At 45.9% G+C, this 24,728-nt stretch overlaps 1 protein-coding gene across 1 annotated transcript in view; it reads left to right on the top strand.

Annotated features, from left to right (window-relative positions):
• Nucleotides 1-478: 478 nt before the first annotated feature.
• The window catches only part of ANKH (ANKH inorganic pyrophosphate transport regulator), a 165,085-nt gene continuing 140,835 nt past the window's right edge, over nt 479-24,728 (top strand). Inside the window, exon 1 of the mRNA XM_068990585.1 lies at nt 479-574. Within this exon, the coding sequence (XP_068846686.1) occupies nt 479-574 (96 nt within the window). The remainder of the gene's footprint in view (nt 575-24,728) is intronic.

Consider the following 24,728-nt stretch of genomic DNA (forward strand, 5'->3'; position numbering starts at 1 on the left):
CCGGCCCGGCCCGGCCCCTTCCCCAGTTCGCCGCCCGCCCCCAGCCCCCGGGGCCGCGGGCCGAGTCCGCGCCACCGCGCCCGCCCCTGATTTCCTCCGCGCGGCGGCGGCGGCGGCGGCGCCTCGTGCGCGCGGTTATTTATTTCCGGGCCCAAAGCGCTTATAATGGAGCCGCTGTCAGCAGAGCCTCCCGCCGCCGCCGCCGCCGCCGCCGTCCCTCCTCTTTTTTTTCCCGGCAGATCTTTGTTGTGTGGGAGGGCAGCAGGGATGGACTTGAGCTTGAGAATCTCCTGCTAGAGCAGCCGCGCTTGGAGAGAGGGCGCCGCAGCCGCCAGGAGGAGCCGCCGCCGCCGCCGCCGCCCCGAGGCCCCTCCGGACCCGGCCTCCGCGTCCTCCCGCGCCCCCGCCCGGCCCGCGCCTCCCGGCACAGTCCCCTCGCGGCGGCAGATGTGTGTGGGGTCAGCCCACGGCGGGGACTATGGTGAAATTCCCGGCGCTCACGCACTACTGGCCCCTGATCCGGTTCCTGGTGCCCCTGGGTATCACCAACATAGCCATCGACTTCGGGGAGCAGGTAAGCCCCGGCCACCACCACCCTCCCCCCACCGGACAGCGACGCCCCACACTGCGCCCCGCGCCCAGCTCCTTGCTCCCTCTCTGCCTTGGCCTCAGATGCCCGGGCATTTAGTGGATGGGGACAGAGGCGAGTCACCTGCTCCACGAGGCTCTTTTTAAAATCCTAACAACATTTGGTGGGGTTGACAGCTTGTCAAAGATGACTTTCTGGCATTCCATTCCTCCTCCTCCTCCCCCCCAATTATTCAGCAGACTTTTCCAGCTCTCCCTGGAAAACGTGAAAAAGCCGGAGGGCTTGGAGCTTCACCTATAGAAAGGTTTTTCGTGCACGGAAGGAGTATTATGTAATTTGTGATTATGTAAACCTCTGGTTTGTGAGTAAAATGTAGTTTCTAATAGCTTGAGTGCCGGCGGTTTTATTTATCCCGAGTTTGTGGTGATGGTGATGATGGGGGGAATTTTGCATTAGAATGTGTTCAAGTTGATTTTCCAGGTACTACTACTTTTTTTTTTTTTTAAGCTCATGTATGGATTAGAGATGTCCCAGATGTGTTCTGATAAGCCAGCCACTGGCCATCTCTAGTTTGGGGTTTCTTTCCCCCCCACCTTCTTGGATCACCAAAGAAGGGGCGCACATTTTTGTTTGTTGCCTTCTCATCCTTGTTTCTTTTTCTTGTTTTCCCCCATTTCTCTCCATGTGGCGTCATTGCAAATCGAGCGCTGCAGACTCCAGCAGCGGGGCTTTGGTGCTTGGCACTCCCCACTCCGCCGGTGGGGACCGTTTTCGCAGGCCTCCTGCGGGATGCGGTTGCATTTTTAAGGCTGGGAAGAGTGTTGGCGGGAGGGGGCAGCACCTGTCACCTTGATGGGCAGGTGTCCGAATAGCCCGGGGAGTGACTGAGCAGCACCTGCCATTGTCCTATCATATTTCTTTTCCTTTAAGTCAAGAGACTTGAAAGGATGTTTGTATAGAAAAAGCATCACTTTAGATGCACCTTTAGTTAAAAAAAAATTAAAACAAATAGTTTTTCAAAAGGGGATACATTTGACTCCTTTTGGTGAGTATCTGCTTGCCTTTGTCTCTCTGCGCTCAGAACTTTTGACTGAATGCAACTGTTTAGCTACCGAATGCTTAGCCCACCTTAAAAGCTACTTTTTTACTTGAAATTTTATTGCGGACAAGTGTTCACAATGTAGCAAAGCCTCTGGAGACCTCTGTCTAGCTAGGAAACCAGCCTAGTTCTTTTGATGAAATATTATGTCTTTTCTGCTGCCACTTTGCTCTGCCAGCACCTCGCTAGGGTCCCCAAGGGCTCCACTTTTCCCCCTCCCCTCCCCTCCCCTTCTTGCATAATTAAGTGGTGACTTTGGGCATTTCCTCTAAAATCTGGAAAGGTTTTTAGGCCTGAACTTATTACATTGCACATTTTAGGTAAGTTAAGTTCAATGAGTTCACCTTAACCTTTTACTATTTTCTTATCTTCTCGGAGCTGCCCTAAAGGCTCTGAGGTTGCTCAACTGATCCCTTCTTCCTGCACTCTAGTGCCTGTGTGTGTGTGTGTGTGTGTGTGTGTGTGTGTCTATGTGTGTGTTATAGGGATAACTGGGAGAAATGAGTATTCTTTGCCATAATTAAACCGCCTGAAACATACCACAGTGTTGCCTCATATTTGCCTTGATTTAATGCAAGGTGATATAACTAAGAATTTTATTTTAGTGTAAAGAAAGGAGTCTCCCTGAAATCATAAAAGGAAGGCTAGACATAAAGGAAGCCATACAAGCGGTCTCTCCTGGTGGGTCTAATTGAAACTCATCCTTGAGAAGCTAAGCTCCTCCCTGTAGGTGACATAAGCAAAGTGCTGAAAGAGTCATCTTGTTTCACAGAAGCAAGTTTTATCAACAAGTGTTTTTTTTTTTTTTTATTTTTTGAGGCCCTTATCCCTTAAGTGCCAGTGTATTTATGAAGTTACAGGCTGCCTGGTGGTGGAGATAGTTTACAGAGTTGAGGGTAGAGAGATGGAGGGAAGAAATTGATATGTTTCCAAAACCTTGCTTTGCCTTCCGGCCTCAGATGATAATTTGACAAAACAGGGTAGGGTGCAAAGAACAAAACTGACTTTTTCTTACTGTAAAACTGAAGGGGAAGAATAACAGCGTGAGCTAAAGAGTGACCGTGTCTTAGGTGGGTTGTGAATAAAAGAACATTTTAGTCCAGCTGCTTTGAGGCACAATAAAGAAGAGGAAAAATGATCCTATTATATGCAAATATGGGTCTACTCTAGACTTCTGAAAGTATGCAGCTCTTGACACGGAGTCTTATCTAGTTCTCTAGACAGATGGACACATGTAGGTTTCTACCTTCTTCCCAAGCAGGCAGGTGTGTTACACCTTGCTCTGGGCGAACAATGATTCACATTTCAGTAATTTACTAATCCTCAAGTAGGCAGGTGACATGGGTGTCCAAAGGTCAGAACAGCCCCTGGTTCCCAAGCTTTCGAGAGGATGAAGAAACCCAAAATTAAAAAATAAAGCATCTCACTCACTTTGAAGTCTCAAGAACGAAAGGATACTGAAATCATTTACAATGTTTCTTAGGTGAAGGTTTTTCTGCTCGTAAACATCTTCGTTTGTGGTTTCTGTAGAAAATGTGGACAGAACTTTTAAAATGAAAATCCAGCTATATGCACAGTTCCACTGAAATTCAAATAAGCTGCCCATGTGACCATGTGAAGTTATCACAGTCATCTCAGAGCTGTTAGTGCTGGGGGGAGGGCGCTGCGAAAAAGCCTGTGACAGTCCATCCGGGGCCTCCTGGTGGTTTTCCAGGAACATTATCTGTTTTGTATAGCTTTCCCTGTAATGTTAAGGTCAGCCAAGGAAGAAACCCGAATATTATGGAATATTTATTCTAACAAGATCTTTCATCACACTTTTCCATTTTGACGGTGGCAGTAATTTGGAGGTCGGGGCACGTGTTGAATTCTACACTGGGGGAAAAAAAAAAGCTATATGGAATAGAATGACCTGCTTCTTAATATTAAGCATAGGCATCACAGAAAAAAATGGACTTCCCTGATGGTCCAGTAGTTAAGACTCTGAGATTACAATGCAGGGAGCAAGGGTTTGACCCCTAGTCAGGGAACTAAGATCCCACATGCCCTGCAATGCACCAAAAGGAAGAAAAAGAAAGAAAAAAAAAGAACACATCCCTTATTGCAGAAACTAGAATAATGTTTGGAGAACCCTTTAGGTGTGTCGAACGCTTTATGAAAATTGTACTATATGTGAAATTATCATTTAATCTCTATTTTTACAGATTAAGAATCAAAAGGATTCATTGCTTCCATTCATCGAGCACTTTGTTTGTATTTGTAACGTCTCAGCACATGTTATATATGGGGAAAGAATAAGAGGCCTAGGCGTGTTAAGGCATAAGTTCACACAGACAGTGCAGGGCAGAGTCAGTGTTCAAACCACATCTCCCTGGCCCTTAGCCATTCTGGTCTCTGCTTATGCACTGAGAGCCACCCCAGGAGTTTTCTTAGAAATTTAGAAGCAACTTCTGACTTTTCTAAGTCCCACCCTTGGTTTAGATGTAATCTTAGCTGTCATATTTTGAATTTTAAAAGACTCAACAGATGTAGGATGGTCATAACAAGGTCTTTCAGGAAAGGGAGATTGTGACCAAGAGGGTCACATAAGAAGGGCCCAATTATCTCGATCATTAATTAAATCAATGCTGTGTCTTACTTTGACGAGGTTGGCATAGCCTTTGGTTAAAAGTGAGGGGAAAAGGGAAGAAACAAGTGATATTGCCCCAAATTGTGTAGAAATCACTTAGTCTTTATCATCTGAGCAATACAGATTGCTAAGGAAAGATGGAAGATGCGGAGAGAAGTTTTGAAAGATGTATTTCTTCAGAAGTATCTGCAAATGTCCATTTGATGTCACCGTATTCAGAGGGCTATGATTTCTGTTTAAAATCAAAGTTGATACAAAGTCCCTGAATTCCTTAAAAGCCCAGTTCACCAAATTATGTAGACTAAATCAGTAATTCATTTTTTAGGGTATCTATTGACACTTAAAGGTGGCACTATTGGTAAAGAACCCTCCTGCTAATGCTAGAGACCTAAGAGACACGGGTTTGATTCCTGGGTGGGGAAGAGCCCCTGGAGGAGGGTACGCCACCCACTCCTGTATTCTTGCCTGGAAAATCCCATGGACAGAAGAGCCTGGAGGGCTACAGTCCATGACGTTGCAAAGACATGACTGAAGTGACTTAGCACACGCACGTGCCAGGACACTTAAAATGTTAAGGACGGCTTTGCTGGGGAGATTTGAAAGAGAAAAAAGATGACGTTGTTCTCACTGAGGAAGAAACATGTTCTGCTCCGTGCCAGGCAGTTTGACACCCAAGTGATTACTTGTTATTGCAGGTTATTTCAGATAACCCTGAGTGAATCAGTCAATTTGGTTGAGTCCAGTATGGCACAGGAAAGACCCAAGTTATCTGTGAGCAAAGAGTTTTGCATATGAATTGTTAATTACTAGAGTAAGATGTGTGACAGGAATGTTTCACGTTTCCCCAGCCCCCTTTCTTACTTGTGAAACCTTTAGTTAGGTTTCCATGTTTGTAAGAGGGTTTAAAATTACTAACATCACAAAATGGGGGGGGGGGGGGCGGGGGGAGAGAAGCCCCAGAAAAGTAGCTTAATAAATATTCCCCTTGTCTACTAGTAGAGAAATGAGCTCCAGCCCACCCCAGTTTTAAAAAGGTCTCCAGGAGATATGGGAGTGTTTTTAAGTGAATGTTGTACATGGTACTGGCCACTTCATCCAAGGTGACTAAGTGATGGAAGAGCTCCCCAGGCAGAGCTTACCCTCAGTAATAACAAAAGTGTCCATTGCTTGTTTCACTTCCCAAAGTACTGACAGAAAAGGAGATCCCAGAATGAGTTTCTAAGTAACTGCAGGTGAGAGACGTTTTTCCTCCTTCAGTCTATTCTATACTCTTGGACTAACTCTCAAAACAGCATTTATGTTTTTGAATTAGTAAAGTAACATATGCCATTTAAAGTTTGGTTTGCTTGTGGGCTCAGCCAGGTTCCACTCTTTGCAAACCCATGGGCTCTAGCCCACCAGGCTCCTCTGTCCATGGGATTTTCCAGGGAAGAATACTGGAATGGGTTGCCGTTTCTTTCTCCAGATGATCTTCCTGACCCAAGGATTGAACCAATCTCTTGCATTTCCTGCATTGATAGGTGGATTCTTTACCACTGTGCCACCTGGGAAGCTCCCAAAGTTTGGTTACGTATTTTAAAAAATGGGGGAAAATGTAAATTACCTCTAATGCTACTGTGAAGAAAAACCCCTATAATATTTTAGATATCTCCTGCCTTTTTTTTTACATAATTAAGAGATATATATACATATATATATGTATGTATGTTTCACAGAACTCACAGGTCTTTTCCCCTTGTCACTTAAAGTATTTAACTGTGGTTTGAGATAGCAGCATAAATTTGTTATTGTGTGAACATGCATAATTTCCTTTGCTGTATATTCTCCTATTGTTTAAATGTTGAGGTTTTTTTTGTTTGCTTTTTCCAATGTAAACTTAGTGGACATCTTTGTGTAATAGGTAGATAATGTGTTTTCTCTGATTGCCTTCGGCTTTATGCCTGGCATAAGTTGATGCCTATTTCAGTTTCTCATTCATACATAGAAAATGAGGTCACTGGCAGTCTGTATTTAGTCAAGGACACTGTGGCCCTCCTTAGTTCAATTGACAGTTACTTCTCCACTGTGTTTTCCCAGTTTCCTTTAGATATAGTGATGTATTTGCATTTGAAGTACCTCTCTTTCATTGCACTTAGGTAAGTAGATTACTTCTAGAACCTCAGAGATATAATCTTGTGGTTCTTTTCTTTACTCATTTATTTATTGGGGTGGTTTGATGAGCAACCTAACTACTACTTTGTCAGAACACTTCTTCCTTCAGAAGGTAATCTAATACTTCATGCGTCAAGACAATATCTAAGTCTTTTTCTAGTAATACATCAAATTCTTTAAAAGCAGTTTTAAAAGTATACCAAATAATAATAGTAATATATAATAAATAATAATAATAATATTTATGGTACCATTTCACTTTTTTGATGTGACAAGCCCAGTTTCATATTTGTGGCCAGTAACTGATTTCCATGTCTTTTTGCTCTCCCTTGTCTGATCTGGGGCAATGGGGTAGATTATGTTGGGATGAGAGGCGAGAGGTCATATGTGGAAAGTCATCCTTTAAGGTCCTGTGTAAGTCAGAATAAACTCGTTAAACTTATACCAGAGTGACTTGGGTCATGTCTGCATTGAAAAAAATCAATTCGGTAATTTTTTTTAGCACCTGTGACTTAATTAGTCGATGAGGAGATGCCACAATGCTGCATTCTCTAGATATGAGCTTCCTCTCTGTGAGTGCATTTTCTGGACAATTGAAGCTTATCCCTTAAAATGCAGATCGCTGGTTTTCTTTTGGTAGCATGAGATTGTTATTGCTGGAAAGCTATATTGCACATTTTTCTACCATATTAAATACTGTATGCAAAGCACAAAGAACATCTTTCTGGTGGCTTGTGAATGTGGTGCAAGGCAATCAGCTGACAAGATATCCACTGACAGGTGATATTCAAAATACTTAACAATGAGTTTGGCACTGACTGATAAAATAAAAATAATAACATAATAATGAATGAAAATAGCAAATGCATGTTGAATACTTGCTTTTTCATTTTCTGCTTTGGATCTACCCTGGACCCCAGAAACTAAAATCCATTAGAAGTCCATGGAAAAAAATGAAGACTATATAATTTTGGAGGCCTCCCTTGGGGGGGAAAAATATATATATATACACACACACTTTGTAACACTAGCCCTCCTGCCCTGGCCTAATTTTGTTTCTCTTCTAGAGAGATTCTAGAGCCCCTGTCAGGTAGATGACATTTGAATAAGGGAAGCATTTGACACAGGCCCTGCTCTTAAATCAGGTCACATCAGTTGAGAACACATACAGGAAACACTTTTGCAGTCAGAGCATCACAGAGCAAGATGCCTCATTGTACACTGCAGTTTGTGATAACGTGAAGCAAGGTATTCAGCTCTCTAAGTAGCACACAGTGAGTGTGTGGTCTTGGCGATGAAATAGTAAGCCGTGAAGAGGTAGTTCTCATGGCTTGTCTCCCCTGCCTCCTTCTCTCTAAACTCTCCTGTCCCCAAAGTGGATACCACTCGTCTGTAGAGATGAGAATCCCATGGACAGAGGAGCCTGGCCGGCTACAAGAGCCGGACACGACTTAGCGAGTAAACCACCATAGAGATGAGAATAGAAGTCACAGGAAGGGGAATTAGTGGACTTCATATCAAGCCACATAAGCCCCAGGTTTTGTTCCTGTGTTTTGTTTTGTTTTGTTTTTTAATACATGTTTTTGGTCATGCCTTGTGGCATATGGATCTTAGTTTCCTGCGTGTATGTGTCCGTGATTTGTGTCCAACTCTTTGCAGCCCCATGTAGCCCGCCAGGCTCCTCTGTCCATGGAATTTTCTGGGCAAGAATAGTGGAGTAGGTTGCATGCTCCAAGAGATCCTCCTGACCTGGGGATCAAACCCACATCTCACGTGTCTTCTGCTTTGGCGGGTGGGTTCTTTACCACTCGCACCACCTGGAAAACCCCTTAGTTCCCTAACCAGGGATCAAACCTATGCCCCTTTCACTGGAAGATCGGAGTTTAACCACTGGACCATCAAGCAAGTCCCTCTGTTTTATTCTTGCTGTTTCCATGGTTTGGGGGTCATTCAGCTGCAATGCCAACAACCAAGTACCATTCACAATGCTGAGAACAAATGAGCTTATAATGACCAAGACTGCAATTATCTCAAGTCAGCTGACAATTTCTGCATCACAACTTTCTGGTTCTGTATAGTTGCTTCTCCATGCCAAAAATGTTTTCCAAGTCCATCTTGGGAAGGGAAATAACTTACTTATTTGTCAAGGAAAAGGTGGTATTTATTCCACTAGATAATGAGCGTGTACATTTGGTCCAGGAAATGCCGCATGGTCCCAAGGGCAGATGGACCAGCTTCATTTCTACTGGTCTGAGTTACAGCTCACAGGGTCTAGCCAGCTTTTACATTTTCCATGGGGTTTTGACGTCACAAGATTGGCGAGACTTTCCATGAGACTGACGCCTGGTGCTGTCGCAAGGTTGTTTTCCTGTAGCTGAGTTTGTCAGTACGAACGGACAGTCCTCTTACCAAAATGAGTCCACGTCTCTGTCCCCAACCTTGGGGTGGGTGAGGGGCTGGGTGGATGGCTCCTTCTTCTCCAGTATAAGGAGGTGAGAGGCACCTCCTTGCCTACATTCTCAGCACATGTCCTGAGCCTCCTCTGTCTGGCTACAGTGCACCCGTTTTCATCCCGCCTGGATGGGGACTGCGGCTGGCCCTGGGGGACCTATGACTCCAGGCTGGGAGGAAGTGAACAGCAAAAGTAGGACTCTGGCTGAGAACTTCCAAGGATGACTGGAAACGTGAGGCTGAGACTCCTCAGGGCATGCAACTGGAACTAAATGGTTGGAACGCAGAATGTTTACCGGCAGATTAAAGGAGCAAACTAAGCCAGGATGAGAGGGACAGGAGCTGGCTCTGTGGCCGTGATCTTCCCAGGATATCAGAAGTAAAGGTGACTTACCTTGTAAGGCGCACAGGAAGGGTTGGTTTTGGTGGCGGAACTTTCAGGATTGTGGTCCAGCATAAGTATTTACATGGGTGAGAGCCGGTCACTCCTGATTTTCTTAACTAAAGAATAATGCATGTTTGCTAAGTCAACTCAAGCTTGCCCAACTCTTTGCAACCCTGTGGACTATAACCCCCCAGGCTCCTCTGTCCGCGGGATTCTCCAGGCAAGAATACTGCAGTGGGTAGCCATTTCCTCCTCCAGGGGATCTTCCTGACCCAGGGATTGAATTCACACCTCTTGCAGCTTCTGTATTACAGGTAGATTCTTTACCACTGAGCTGCCCAGTTCAGTTCAGTCGCTCAGTCGTGTCCGACTCTCCGCGACCCCATGAACCACAGCACACCAGGCTTCCCTGTCCATCACCAACTCCCGGAGTTCACTCAGACCCACGTCCATTGAGTCAGTGATGCCATCCAGCCATCTCATCCTCGGTCGTCCCCTTCTCCTCCTGCCCCCAATCCCTCCCAGCATCAGAGTCTTTTCCAATGAGTCAACTCTTCACATGAAGTGGCCAAAGTACTGGAGCTTCAGCTTTAGCATCATTCCTTCCAAAGAAATCCCAGGGCTGATCTCCTTCAGGATGGATTGGTTGGATCTCCTTGCAGTCCAGGGGACTCTCAAGAGTCTTCTCCAACACCACAGTTCAAAAGCATCAATTCTTCGGCACTCAGCCTTCTTCACAGTCCAACTCTCACATCCATACATGACCACAGGAAAAACCATAGCCTTGACTAGATGGACCTTAGTTGGCAAAGTAATGTCTCTGCTTTTGAATATGCTATCTAGGTTGGTCATAACTTTTCTTCCAAGGAGCTGCCCAGGGGAATCCAAATAATAATGAGGCCACATCAATAAGCTTGTCAGCATCCCTGCTCAGTTTTTTGTCTTTTTTTTTTTTTTCTTTTAAGAAATATACCATTAAGTCTAGGGAAGTTTCTGAGTCTTGGACTATCATTTTTTTCATTTGCCAATTGGCATAGGTGTGGCTATTTAGTGTTTTCAGAGGTGTCTTTAGGATAATAAGAAGTGTGTATACTATTGACTGCTGCTTCATAAACAACCCCAAGATCTGTTGGCCACTGGGTCATGCATTTTAACACAGGGCAATGGTGATGTGGAGAATCTAAAATAGCAGATTACAAAAAAAGAGAAAAAAAGTCATCTGACTCCTTTAAATGGCTTGGCAGGAAATTCACCGTGGCTGGGACACAGCTGCCTCCCACAATGTGTGGCCTAAACTTGACATTTCATAACGACAGACAGCGCAGAGGAGAGTAACAAATAATGATGCTTCATAAGAGAGTGGTAGCTGTTACCTCTTCAGGATCCTGGCCAAATCCAATGCGGAAACAACTGAAAAGACCCCTTGCTACTCGCTTGATCCAAAACGGGGAGTCAGAGGTCTCTGCTCTGCTTTAGACTCACATTCAGTTCTGTTTCCCTGGAGCTCTCCCGGGGAGCTTGTTTTTTCTTGGGACGGTTATGGTTCCACCCCCTCCCATTTCCTTTGTAGCGTTGCATCACCTGGAGTCCCACGTGAGGTCAGGGTGGACCTCCCGGCCTCCCACACTGAGCCTCACATCTTTCCGTGTCAACACCACCTGCATCTCACACCTCTTGGGCTGCTTACCAAACCCAGTGAGGCTCCCTGGTGCCATTGGCAGTTTAGTCCAAGTGTTTACCAGGCTTCCCTGGAAGAGCCACTGTTTTAGGAGCCTGGACTTAGTTCCAAAGGTCCACTGTAGGGCCCCAAGCGACTGGTGGCTGAGATGCAGAACCACTTTTGTTTTCCTAAAATTCATGATTCATTGCTTTTAGGCTTCATATGTCCTCTTTCAGGGGAGGAGGCTGTTTTTCTTTCCTTTTTCCATTTATATGCAGTGAAGTGTACAGATCTTACGTGAACAGGTCCATGAGTTTTGACCGATGACAAATGTATACCCATATGTAACCCACACCCTGATGGCTCAGTGGGTATAGAGTCTACCTGCAATGCAGGAGACCAAGGAGATGTGAGTTCGGCCCCTGGATCAGGAAGATCCCCCAGAAGAGAATATGGCAACCTGCTCCAGTATTCTTGCCTGAAAAATCCCATGGACAGAGGAACCTGTTGGGCTTCAGTCCAAAGGGTCGCAAAGAGTTGTGCACAACTGAGCAACTAAACACACACACACCAGTCAAGAGAGGGAGTGTTTCCATCAGCCCAGAAGGTTTCTGGTATCCCCTCTCCCAGGGGCCAGCTGCTATTCCAAGCGCTGTGGGAGCCTTTTTGATTGCTCGGACAAAGCGACACGGATGCCTTCAGTCCCAGATAACTGAGTTTGAGGCCGCTTGTTGTTATTACAGTCCATAGCCCTGTGACTCTTTCCTGCTGCTGCTGCAAAAAAAGGCTCATTCTTGTGGATTTTAGTGGGTTTAAGGCAGGTGGACAATTTGACTCTCTGTGTAAAGTAACTTTTCTCCTTATTTTGTACTATTTGGTGTTTTTAATTCTTCAATGAATGTACATCTGTCAGTTATATGATCATTTTGATTTTCAGATATGCTTAAAAATTAAAGTCTGGTTAGAAAGCTGGCATCATAAAATGAAATGTGGTACGTACATACAATGGGTGCTTTCCAGCCCTATAATAGAAGTGAAATCACGATGTATGCGACAGCATGGATGAACTTTACTGTTGCTGCTGCTATGTTGCTTCAGTCGTGTCCAACTCTGTGCGGTCCCATAGACGGCAGGCAGCCCACCAGGCGCCCCCATCCCTGGGATTCTCCAGGCAAGAATACTGGAGTGGGTTGCCATTTCCTTCTCCAATGGATGAAAGTGAAAAGTGAAAGTGAAGTCGCTCAATCGTGTCCGACTCTTAGCAACCCCATGGACTGTAGCCCACCAGGCTCCACCATCCTTGGGATCTTCCAGGCAAGAGTACTGGATTGGGGTGCCATTGCCTTCTCCAATGTTACGCTCTATGAAATAAGCCAGACACAAAAGGACATGCTTTTGTGTGTGTAGATGCCTCCACCTATATGCAGTACCTCAAATAGTCACGTCGTAGAGGCAGAGGGTGGACTAGCAGTTACTAGGGTTTCAGGGAGGGAGGAATTTAAGCTATTGTTTCTGGGTGCAGAGTTTCAGTTTGGGATAACAAAGTTCTGAAGATGGATGGTGGTGATGGTTAGACAATACTGTGAATGCAGTTAATTCCACTGAACTGCACACTTTAAATCAGGGATCCTCAGCCTCCGAGATCATAATGCCTGATGATCTGAGGTGGAGCTGATGTAAGAATAACAGAAATAAAGTGACAATAAATGTAATGCACTTGAGTCATTCCCCAACCATCTTCCCCTACCGCACCCCATCTGTGGAAAAAATTGTCTTCCACAAAACCAGTCCCTGGTGCCAGAGAAGTTGGGGACTGCTGCTTTAAATGGTGAACATGATAAATTTTATGTTATGTATATTTTTTCAAAATTTTAAAATTTTCATGAACTGCCTAAGCTGCTCAGAAAGCCAATGGGTTTTGAAGAGGGCCTCTCTTTTTTTAAAAAAAAGTTTATTAATTTTATTCTAGTTATGCTGCTGCTGCTGCTGCTGCTAAGTCGCTTCAGTCGTGTCTGACTCTGTGCGACCCCATAGATGGCACCCCACTAGGCTCCCCCATCCCTGGGATTCTCCAAGGGAGAGCACTGGAATGGGTTGCCATTTCCTTCTCCAATGCATGAAAGTGAAAAGGGAAAGGGAAGTCGCTCAGTCATGTCCGACTCTTAGTGACCCCATGGACTGTAGCCTACCAGGCTCCTCCATGGATTTTCCACGCAAGCGTACTGGAGTGGATTGCCATGGCCTTCTCCATATTCTAATTATAGTCATTGTATAAAGAAGGAAAATAAAAAAGTATAGAAAAGAAAGGGCTTCCCTGATAGCTCAGATGGTAAAGAATCTGCCTATAATGCAGGAGACCCGGGTTCAATCCTTGGGTGGGGAAGATCCCCTGGAGGAGGAAATGGCAACCCACTCCAGGAGGCTTGCCTGCAAAATCCCATGGACGTAGGAGCCCGGGGGGGGGGGGGGGGGTACAGTCCATGGGGTCACAAAGAGTTAGACATGACTGAGCAACTAACACTTTCACTTTTCTTCATAGAGAAAATAAAAATATATAACGTAATCTCTAGACACCCCCCACCAGAACTAGTGCTGTTTATTATTTTAGTGCTTGTCCTCCTCCTCTCTTTTCTATCTATCTATCTATAGATCTGTCTATCTATATATTCTCAAACAAAATTGTAGCCTCTTTCCATTTCACCGCAGAGGCAAGTGTCCCTTGATTTTTCAGTACTCATCTCAGATGGCATTCTTTCACAAGGGTACACCTTTCCCAGATTAACTGATCCTCTGTGGCTAGATTTCTGTTTCATTCTATTACAAACAGTGCTCCGAAGCGTGTTTGTTCAGGAATCTGTGTTTCTGATTATCTCTTTGGATTAACACTGGAAATGCTTGCGGGCTTGTGCCGCTTTTCAAAGGCTTCCCCTGCGTGTGACACCACACGGCTGTCCCAGTTGTCCCAGTTTCCCCTGCAGGCGCCCACTGGATGTGGCCCCATCCTGAGCAGGCCTTCCCACCCTCGTTGCTAGATCTGGCACTCTAGTTCTTTCAAAGCTATGTGACTTCTTATATTAAGAGCATGTTTTAAATGCCAAGAGATCAATTCAGTGTTTCATCATATAATACTCTGAAACTCTTTCAGGCCATACATTCTTTCCAGGAAGCACGTGTCAATATGTTCAGTGCCCAGAGTAAAAGAGTTAGTCGCTTAGTCGTGTCCAGCTCTTTGCCACGCCAGGGACTGTAGCCCGCCAGGCTCCTCTATCCATGGAATTCTCCAGGCAGGAGTACTGGAGAGGGTTGCCATTTCCTTCTCTACAGAATCTTCCTGACCTAGAGATTGAACCTGGGTCTCCCACATTTCAGGCAGATTCTTTACTGTCTGAGCCACCAGGGAAGTTCAACCATGCCCCTGCTTGGGGCTGGACATGAGCTCAGAAAGGAAGAGGAGTGAGTTAGTTTTACTCTCGTATGTCTGGGAAGATACCTGTCCCTGTAGGTTTCAAGGCAGAGAAAAGTGCCTTTTTTAATTTTTGATGAATTCAGTGATGCTCAAGAAGTGTGCTTCCCAAACTTCGTGTGTGAGTTCGTGGGAGGGGGAAGAAAAATTAACCCATCTTCCAAGGTGTCAGGTCCTGCCTGAGGCACCTGGTGTCCCCACCCCCACTTTAAAGATGGACAGGTTGAATAGCTGTGCCAGTCATTCAGCCTCTGCAGAGCCGCCAGGCTCCTCTGACCGGTGGCTTATGCCTAGAGTCTCAGAGGAGAATGTTTGGAGTTGCCTGTGTTCTAAGGAAGGGCAACGCTAGTAATATTTAGGGGAGAGGGAAGATAAAAGGTCCTCCTCTCTTTTCTGCTCCCCTTGACTGTGACTTCTTCCTTTAACCCAATCACCTTGCTATTTAGAGTACACTTGGGAGAAAAGGGGCAGCGTGGACTGAGGCAGATGGTTCAGGCTGATTGAGAGATGCACTGGATTCCTGCGGCTTCTCCTCTCTAGTTTCTAGCAGTGCTGCAAGCTGACCTCAGCGTGGCTGAGAGAAAGAACTTCCACTTCTGCCAGGCCCCCTGGACATGACCTCCTTTGTCTGTGCACCGCCCCCCCCCCCCCCAGCTCTGTGACCTTGAGCAAAGGCCTTGACTTCTGAGGCCTTCAGTTTTCCCAGCTGTTAAATGGGTGGAAGGGGTTTCCATCCCTTCTTTTGAAAGTAAAGACCACACAGACACTGGACACAAAAGAGCTTTGAAAGATATGAAGAGCTTTTAAAAATATGTAAAGCAATATGCTAGGGCTTTACTCCAGGCAGGCTGCTGCTACACCTGTTTATTTTCACCCATCCTTGACTAGAGCTGACCTTTCTTCCCTTGTATTGAATTTGTGCCTCGCATTACGGGGGCTTGTTAAACTAGGGCCAGTTAGGGGCAAGCAGACGTATGCTAGAGGACAGATGCTGGAAATACTTGGCTTTTACAACATGTGTATCAGCAATACTTCTGCTGGGTTCCACCACTTTGGGGGAAAGACATTTACAACTGGATCTACTCAGTAGTACTTTTTTTCTTTTTTTGGTTTTAGTTGAGTTACTAAGGCTTAGGTAGCATACTTTTTGAAATGACAGGTTAAATTTCCATTTGCTCTTAATCATAGGTGGCTGTTTGGCACAGATTTGGGGGAGGGTGGCTACAGGGACGACTGACTGCTTCTCTAATCTACATACAAACAGGACCAAGCCTTTTTCAAAAGTCTTCCCTGGTAGCTCAGATGGGAAAGAATCCACCTGCAATGCAGGAGACCCTGGTTTGATTCCTGGGTCAGGAAGCTCCCCTGGAGAAGGAAACGGCTACCCACTCCAATATTCCGGCCTGGAGACTCCCAAAGGCTATATATAGTCCATGGGGTCGCAAAGAGTCAAATACCACTGAGCAAATTTCACTTTCTGGCAGTAACACATCAAGATTGAAACTAAGTAGGGGGGCTGCTTAATGAGCACCTCTTTCTTAGGTGCTTGGTATATAATTTTGAAGTGTTTTCACTATTAAATGGAGAATCGTTTCACTATTAATAGATAATATGGAACACAGTGGGCAAGGGGGTCTTCATGAATATGTTCCTTCAACAGGCGTTTCTTGAACACCTGCGATGTGGCAGGTCTGGTGCTAGACACTGAAGATGAAATAGGAAAAAGGACTGACTCAGCCCTTGCTGGTGCAGTAATTAATCCAGAAAGGCAAGCAGACAGGCAGGCAGCTATCAGAGAATGTGATCAAGTCTGAGATAGAAGAAGGATAGGGTGTTTACCCCAGGACCCTAAGTGTCAGGTCAAGCTGAGACCAGAGATCTAAGACAGTGACGTGTCCTGTCTTCTGGAAAGCAAGAGAATTCCAGGTGCAAAATGGTAGATGCTTGGTATGACTGGGACACGGGACAAGCCAGGAGCAGGCAGGAGGGCAGGTGGCAAGGTGAACAGAACCCAGACCAGGGAGGACCCACTCAGTCAGGGTAAGAAGTTCTGCCTTGATCATTAGGGCAGTGGGGAATTTTGAAGAGTTCTCAGTGAGGGTGTGGTTTGCTTGGATTTGCCTATTTGAAAAGGTGACTTTGGTTCCAGTGTGGCTAATGAATGAGACAGAGGTGAGAACAGAGGTGGGGAAACCGATCGAGATGCTCTTGTGGCCACCACTAGAGAGACAGAGGCGGATGACCTGGAGAAGGGCTGGGGCAGGGAGGGAGGGCTACGAGAGACATGATGTCTGGAGTCAGACGGCTTTGGCCACCGATCGGGTGGGCTGGGAGAAGATGAAGCCGGTGGTGATGAGACCCAACTTTAAGAGCTGGTGGTGAGTTCCACCTCAGTCGTGTTAAAAGAGCTGGTGGTGAGTTCCATCTCAGTCGTGTTAAAAGAGCTGGTGGTGAGTTCCATCTCAGTCACATTAAAAGAGCTGGTGGTGAGTTCCATCTCAGTCATGTTAATTCACTGACAACTGGATTTAGTGACATGTTTCAAACTGCTTGCCTGAGAGAGAAGACAAGTTATGCATAACGGCGGGAACAGCGATTAAATAGTATCTGGATCACGTTGCTGCTGTTTGTTGCTCTCTCTCCTGCCTATCCTCTCGACGGGGTGACTCCGTTACATTATCTGTAAATGAGAGCTTTTTGCCTAAATGCAAATACTATGAATTTTCATTTTTTTCCTTCACAATGTAAAAATGCTTTATTGTAATACAGTCATTTCTCAGCCATTTGCCTTAAGGAAACAGTGATTGGAAAATTCAAAAACACTTCTGAATATTTGGCTTTGGAATACATCTAGGACTTTGGGGGAAGCATGTTTATCTGCTTCATCATCGCACTGTGCTAAGGATACTATTACAGTTAGACTTGGTACCTGGTGACAGCAGAGAGGTGCCATCTGGAATTAAATTTGATGAGGCTCCATGATTTTGCTCCATCTCTCTGTATAGTAAATGTTTACTGTGTAAACAGCAGAGAGGGGACCAGCCTTAGAGGGGTTCTTTTTATGGTTTTATATTTGTTTGTGTGTTTGTATTTGGTATTGTCTGCAGCTTACAGCCTGGTTGTAATTCATAAACCTTATTGAGAATACACTTTGCTCTAAAAATAATATGATAAATTGTGGGTAGATTTCCAGGCCACTCGACCAAAGTTACATAACCCCTAATGTTGTTAAAATATTATCTATTTGCACCAAAGAGTAGTAGAAAATCATGCTGTTAGAATAGTAGTCATTGGTGAAAGCAGTGATGCTGAAAAATATTATTTATCTTAATTAACTTTACAAACAGGTGGCTTCGTAAAACGTAGGGAAGGTGCTGGCAGTTGGGAGGGAAAGAGATGGGCCCCCGGGCCTTTGAGACTGGGTGAATTTAAAATCAGAATGTCTTCTCCATCCGCGTGCCTCATTAGCTGTGATCATGGTCATTTGAGAACTCATAAACGGGAGTGTCAGACAGTCCTTGGAGGATGACTTGACAAGACTTGGAAGAGAGATGTGAAACAGATTTCCTGGAGTGGAATTAACAGGAGGGACTGGGCAGATTCTCCTGGATGGACTGTGGGAGAAACGCAGAGTGTGAGGCTGGACGCCCCTGTAGACTGCTGTGGGACCCCTACTTCCTGCTGGTACTGGGGACCCAGGGCAGCCAGGGTGGGGGTGGGGGTGGTGATGAGGATAAGATGAAGGTCACATGCCTTCAGCCACTTCTGTGGAAAACCACTGCCTGTAACCTGGAGGCATCTGAAGTCTGCAGTGGTGAGCCTCCCCTGCTAGTGGGACGGGGAAGGCAATTTTAAATGTTTTCATATGGAAAATAATGCTTATTTCTCTTTGGCTAGAGAAATACTTGCTCTGCTGGTCACAGTCAGTAGCTCCCTGGACTTCAGAATTCATCCTCCCTGCTCTCTAATTTATTGTGACCTAACCATGGACGGAGGAGCCTGGTAGGCTGCAGTCCACGGGGTCAGTAGGAGTCAGACACAACTGAGTGACTTCACTTTCACTTTTCACTTTCATGCATTGGAGAAGGAAATGGCAACCCACTCCAGTGTTCTAGCCTGGAGAATCCCAGGGACGGGGGAGCCTGGTGGGCTGCCGTCTCTGGGGTTGCACAGAGTCAGACACGACTGAAGTGATTTAGCAGCAGCAGCAGCAGCCACCACTCCAGTATTCTTACCAGGATAATCCAGTGGAGACAGGAGCCCGTCAGGCTATGGTCCGTGTGGTCGTAAAAGAGTCAGACACAACTGAGAGGCTGAGCACGCCCGCAATCATCTTACGTGCCTGGCTAATTTTCAAGGGCCCTGCCACTCCTGTATCGTGGTTCCTTTTCTGTAATTAGTCTGTAAGTGGCATTCAAATTCTAGTTAAGTGTGTGGTCACTAAGTTTTCTAGTGAGAATAGAATTTTAAAACAACTATGATATATATCTATTGAGGTGGGCTTACCTGTGCCTTCATTGCAATTGATATCCTCTTGAAAAATAGTCAAAAAGCAGCACTTAATAGTAAGAAACCAATAAGCTACTAGGAAGTGCAGAACTGAGATGAGACTTGGGGGAAGTGAAAATATTTTCTATAATTGGACTATATCCATATTGTAAAAGAAATACTTCTAATGTGTGTTTGTGTGTGTGTGTGTGTGTGTGTATGTGTGGTTGTTTGGTTGTGTCCAAGTCTTGCAACTCCATGGATTGGGAACCTACCAGGCTCCTCTGTCCGTGGGATTCTCCAGGCAAGAATACTGGAGTGAGTAGCAGTTCCCTTCTCCAGGGGATCTTCCTGACCCAGAAATCAAACCCAGGTCTCCTGCGTTGCAGGCGGATTCTTTACCAACTGAGCTACAAGGGAAGCCTGTGTGTGTGTGTATATGTGTGTATGTATGTGTTAGTAGCTCAGTTGTGCCTGACTCTTTGCGCCCCCCTGGACTATAGCCCCTCAGGCTCCTCTGTCCATGGAATTCTCCAGGCAAGAATACTGGAGTGGGTCGCCATTCCCTTCTCCAGGGGATCTTCCCCACCCAGGCAGATTCTTTACTGTCTAAGCCATGACAGAAGCCCTGTGTGTGTGTACATATATATACATATCCAAATACATTTGTTTCTTTCTTTTTCTAAGAGTCAGCCAGTGTTACTATAAACACCTTAAATTAAAAGGGGGGTGTAAAACAAATATTTAACCCAGTTTTTTTTTTTAAGTTCAGCAGAAATGGATAGTCTTTTCTCAGGATGCTGTAAATGAGAAAGGACTGGTGTGCCTGCAGCACAGAAAGCCAAACTCTGAGAGCAAGTGTTTGCAGCAAAGTTAGGGTTTATTGCAGGGCGTCAGGCAAGGGAGCGGGAGACAGCCTCAGATGCACTGCCGCTTGGTCTTTGAGCTGGGGCTGTTTTTAAAGGGGAAGAACCAAGAAGCTGGGGTTAATCTCCTGCCATTGCTTCACTGCAGCTGTAGGGGTTCTGGATGTTCCCCGCCCCCTTGCCTTCTCTGGCCAGGCCTTCCATGCCTTGGGGGGTCTGTTAGCTTATCTTGCTCTGGAGAAGCCACCTGAGTCCGTATGTTAATGATTATATCTACAATAGCGATTATAGCCTGTTAACAGCAGCAATTTTAGTCTTCTGACTGGTCGATGAATGTTCAGTTAGCCCAGGATTAAGGTTGGAGGGGACAAGAAAGGGGTTGAGGTCAGAGGGGACAAGGAAGGGAATAAAGTTTTGGATAGAGAGATTAAACATCAACTTGGCAAGGGAACTCAGATTGAGGGGGACTCGTTTTTTTCTTTTTGTTGGTTTTTTTTTTTTTCATGATCCAGTTGGATCTATTCCAGGATTATGAGGGTGGTTTATCACTTGCACATCAACCAATGTGGTATACAACATCAACAAAAGAAAGGATGAAAATCACATGATCAGCTCTCTTTCTTTTAACGCCCAAAACATTTTCTATGGGGGTGTAGCCAGTTGACCATGTTGTGATAGCTCCAGGTGAACTGTGAAGGGACTCAGCCATACATATACATGTATCCATTCTCCCCCAAACTTAGTGGGGGGGTCCTCAATGTTCATGCAACAAAATGAACATCACTCTTTCCCTTGCCTGGCATACACTTCACATTTGGAGAGCACTTCCCAGTTTATAAAATATATTCTCCCATGGGCACATTGAGTGACCCCTTTTGGGAGCACGTGAAGCCATCAGCAGGGGATGGCTGTGGAAGATGAGCCTGGACATGAGGACCCAGTGGGCTCCAGCCCTCACTGCCCCCCCTCTCCGAGGGGAGCCCCATCTTCCTTCTGTGCCCTGGATGGTGCTTCTTCACAGGGGTCCCCTTGAGCACGGAGGAGTACGGAGTCCAGTCTTGGCATTACAGAAATCGGCATGAGCTGTAGGGGGCTCCTGGGAGTCGGGGATCTATGCTCGGGTCAGCAGACCACGGCTAGAGGACCGCCTTCCTTCCCTGTGCGTCTCCCTGGACTGAGCCTCCTCTTCTTCCTGTTTGAGGGTCTGCTCTGTCCTCAGGAAGAGGATGCGTGCTTCCCCTCCAGCACTGAAGTGGGGTCACAGCCCAGGCTTAGCAGTTCAGAGCCACTTGCTGGCTGCACCCTGTTTATTCACTGCTCTGTCCTTCAGCATCCCTGCCTGCAGCTCTACCTTCCCCACACGCAGAGTCTCCTCCTGCCCTGCCCTCTCTCCTCTGAACGTGAGTGCCTCCTGGTCCTTTCCCTCACCTATGCTGCAGAGTATCACTGTCTTCAAATCTAATCAAGTGAAGAAAAAAAAAAAACCTCTCCATGTGGGCTTCCTGGGCTCTCATTGGCTGTACCTTCTAGAAGACTTTGCAGTTTCCTTGCTTTTCAGCACCTTTTCATAAATCATATCTCTCCTTTCCAAGCATTCATTAGTTTCAGATTCGTTTCCCCAGCTGAGTTTCTTGCCTTTTGGGGCAGCCAGCTCCAGAAGGGAGCAGCCTTCGTCCTACCCTTCCTGGGGCCTCCAGGCTCTGCTGCCCTCTGCACTTGGTCCATCTCCACCATCCACAGCATCTGCATGGCTACATGTCTGTGGCCCCATCCCCCCATGAACCCCCGAGGGCAAGTGATGCCACCTACCTACTTTATCTGCTCCGGGCTCCCCTTCCTACAGCTTTCAGGAGCCTCAGAAGGGCACAAGTGAGATAACTGGGTGCAGTGAACCCCCTTCCTGAAAACATAAGCCACGTGACACATGAGATTTGCTCAGGGTTGATGGGGCTGGCGTCTCAGTGTGCAACCAGGGTGGCCTCCCTCCTCTCCCAGCCAGGAAGCGGCTGAAACAGTGATGAATCTGGAGGGGATTACTAGCAGCACAGACCTGATATTTGGGCTTGTCAGCAGTCTTAAGTAGATGCCAGGAAGGTTGCGTACCTTGAAAAACAGTTATTCTTGTGTTTGGGTGAGAAATCCTTTTCTGGTGAAATAAAACATGCAGAACGATGCCTTATCGGGGAGGTGATTTCAGCCCGAGGGGAGGGGGGGTGATTTGTGACCACTGGGGTGCCCCCCTGATGCGGAGACAGTCTTAACCATACAAGGCGCATCATCCCAGGGAGGTGGGGAAGGGTGCCCGGGGGACCCTGGGTCCACTTCCAACCCTCAACCTTGAGAGTCCACAAAGGCCGGCTTCTCAATAGCAATGCACAGGCAGGTGACATTAGAGCAATATCTCAGTGCACGGGGATCTTGATTGACTGACAGCTCTCTTCATCCAGGGCAGAGGAACCCTGAACAACCATGGCAAGAATTAGACTGAGAAGATCCAGAGGTGAAGAACCGTATTATTAGTTTAGCTATTGTCTCCTAAGAAAGAGCATTCTGCACTTTTTGGGTCATCAGAGTGGGTTGTGGCCAACCAAAACACTCTGAATATGCCATATTATATGTCATGCAATGGCAATATTAATATGTTTTAACATGGGATTGGAACAGAATAAAACTGGAGTAATAGTCATCTGATAGCTACCAAACACTGTTGCTATTAAGCTCGCCTTCCCTACCTCTATCTTTCCAACATTTAACCTTCAGTTCAGTTCAGTCGCTCAGTCATGTCTGACTCTTTGTGACCCCGTGGACTGCAGCACGCCAGGCCTCCCTGTCCATCGCCAACTCTCAGAGTTTACCCACACTCATGACCATTGAGTCAGTGATGCCATCCAACCATCTGATCCTCTGTCGTCCCCTTCTTCATTTAGCCTCATAACCTGCAAAAACTTCTGCACAAATAAAGTTTAGTAATCATAGTTTATAAACTCTCTTTCTCTATTTAATGCTGTAGGAGGGGAAAGTCCCTGTTATGTGTGCTCATTCTTGTCCAACTCTTTGCAACCCCGTGGACTATAGCCCACCAGGCTCCTCTGTCCATGGAATTCTCCAGGCAAGAATACTGGAGGGGGTTGCTATTTCCTACTCAGAAGGGATTCTGATTTTGTTACATCATGATTTTGTTACATCACTTACTATTACACAGAGGGAGAAAAAGTGATCAGAAATAGAACTTGAATGCGTTCCTCCCAAAAATCTAAATGAGACGGCAAGAGACAAAATGCATTTGGGACTTAACCACTGCATCAAGTTTATAAAGAAGAAATCTGATCTCCAGTATATGCAGTTCCTTAGCAACTGAGGTTGAGGTGTAAGTCCAAAGGGAAAACCGTGGAAACAAGAGTGGTATGTTGTTAAAACACAGCACTGTTTGGTAAACTAAACTCTGTTCTCTTTTACCCGTGATATGACATGTACTTGTTTGCATTTATTTCCCTTTTGAGGTTATTAAATCATCGAGTACATAACCTCGGCAACATTCTATTCATTTTCTGTCATTTGAGGTTTCCCGTAGCCTGATGTAAAATATTTACAGGTTGTTAGAAATAAGCTAGATTTTCTTTTTAATGGGATGGAGCTAATTTTAAAAAAGGGAAGAAACAACACAGAACAGAAACCTTAGAAAACAACGCACGGATTTGCCATAAAGCTGATGGTAGGACTTCAAAAACAAAGCGTGCAACCCAGACTGGATGAGAACAGTACAATTAATCCCTCAGGGACTGCCCGCTCCACTAATCTGCATGTCAGTGTGGTCTCCCAAAATATAAAGATACTGCTTCATGCATGTGCTGCTGTCCCTTTTAAGGGTGGACAGCTCCTAAGCTTGGAAGCATTTTTTCTTCTTTTATCTCCTCTGAGATGTGTTTGCATTTTGTAGTTTTTCTGTTTGTTTTTAGTGGGGAGGGGAGTGAGATGCTGGGGAGGGTAGAGGGAGATGAAACACTCTTTTCCTTTCAGTAGATCATGAAAAATAATTTATCCTTTATTTTTCCTCACAATGAGATGTCATCTGCTTCCTAACAATCACTTTCGCTTTATCATGGAAAGGTGCAGTCATGACATTGAAGTTTCTCATCATCAAAGAACAGAGTGTCCCATTAAAAAAAAAACAAAAAAAGCAAACTGAGCATCCTTACTGAATTTTTCCATTGTAGTTTTTCACGGAATCTCCTAACGAGCTGTGGTTATTTAGAAACACAGGGTCCTCCCTTGCTCTCCATCCTCAGCTTGTCAGAGAGCCTGGGTCCCTGTCTGCAGGCACAGGACAAACGGCACCTGTCCCTCCGCCAACCCCTGTGCTCGGTCAGCCTGAGCAGTAAGATTGTCCTTGGCTGATGTCGCCCTGGCAGTTGTTGGGGACCCAGAGGACAGCTAAAGTGAGAGCATCAGCCCCGGGTAGGGCTGCTCCCTGGGAGCACAGATGAAGCCCTGGATAGACACCATCCTTCTTGATGACGACCCTTTTGTTCACTTGGCAGCGCCGGGAGCTGGCTGCTTCTCTTGGCTGAAGCCTCAGGTCCTGCAGGAAGACAGGGTACCTTCCTTTCTTCTGCCGTCAGGGCCTCCTTATACACAGCTGTTATCCGGAGCACCACGGCGCAGCTTCTGCAGCAAAGACTGCATTTCAAGACCAGGAACAACTCATTTTCCCCTCAGTCACCTCTGTCTTCTTAACTGGCCATGTCATCACTCATTTTGGGGTGCCTACTTTGACCGCTCTTTCTCCCTGCACCCGCCCCCCCCTGCAAGTATCAGTGAAAATAATAAAGGTTTAGCTCTTGTCAACTAACGCTGTGCCTTTCATGATTTATCGACCGCTTCCTCTCCCGAGAACAACACACTGATTTTGAGGAGAAGCCCTTCATTTTACAGGACAATCTGCAAGTT

Source organism: Capricornis sumatraensis, chromosome 18 (assembly GCF_032405125.1).
Source record: "Capricornis sumatraensis isolate serow.1 chromosome 18, serow.2, whole genome shotgun sequence".
Classification (NCBI taxonomy): Eukaryota; Metazoa; Chordata; class Mammalia; order Artiodactyla; family Bovidae; genus Capricornis; species Capricornis sumatraensis.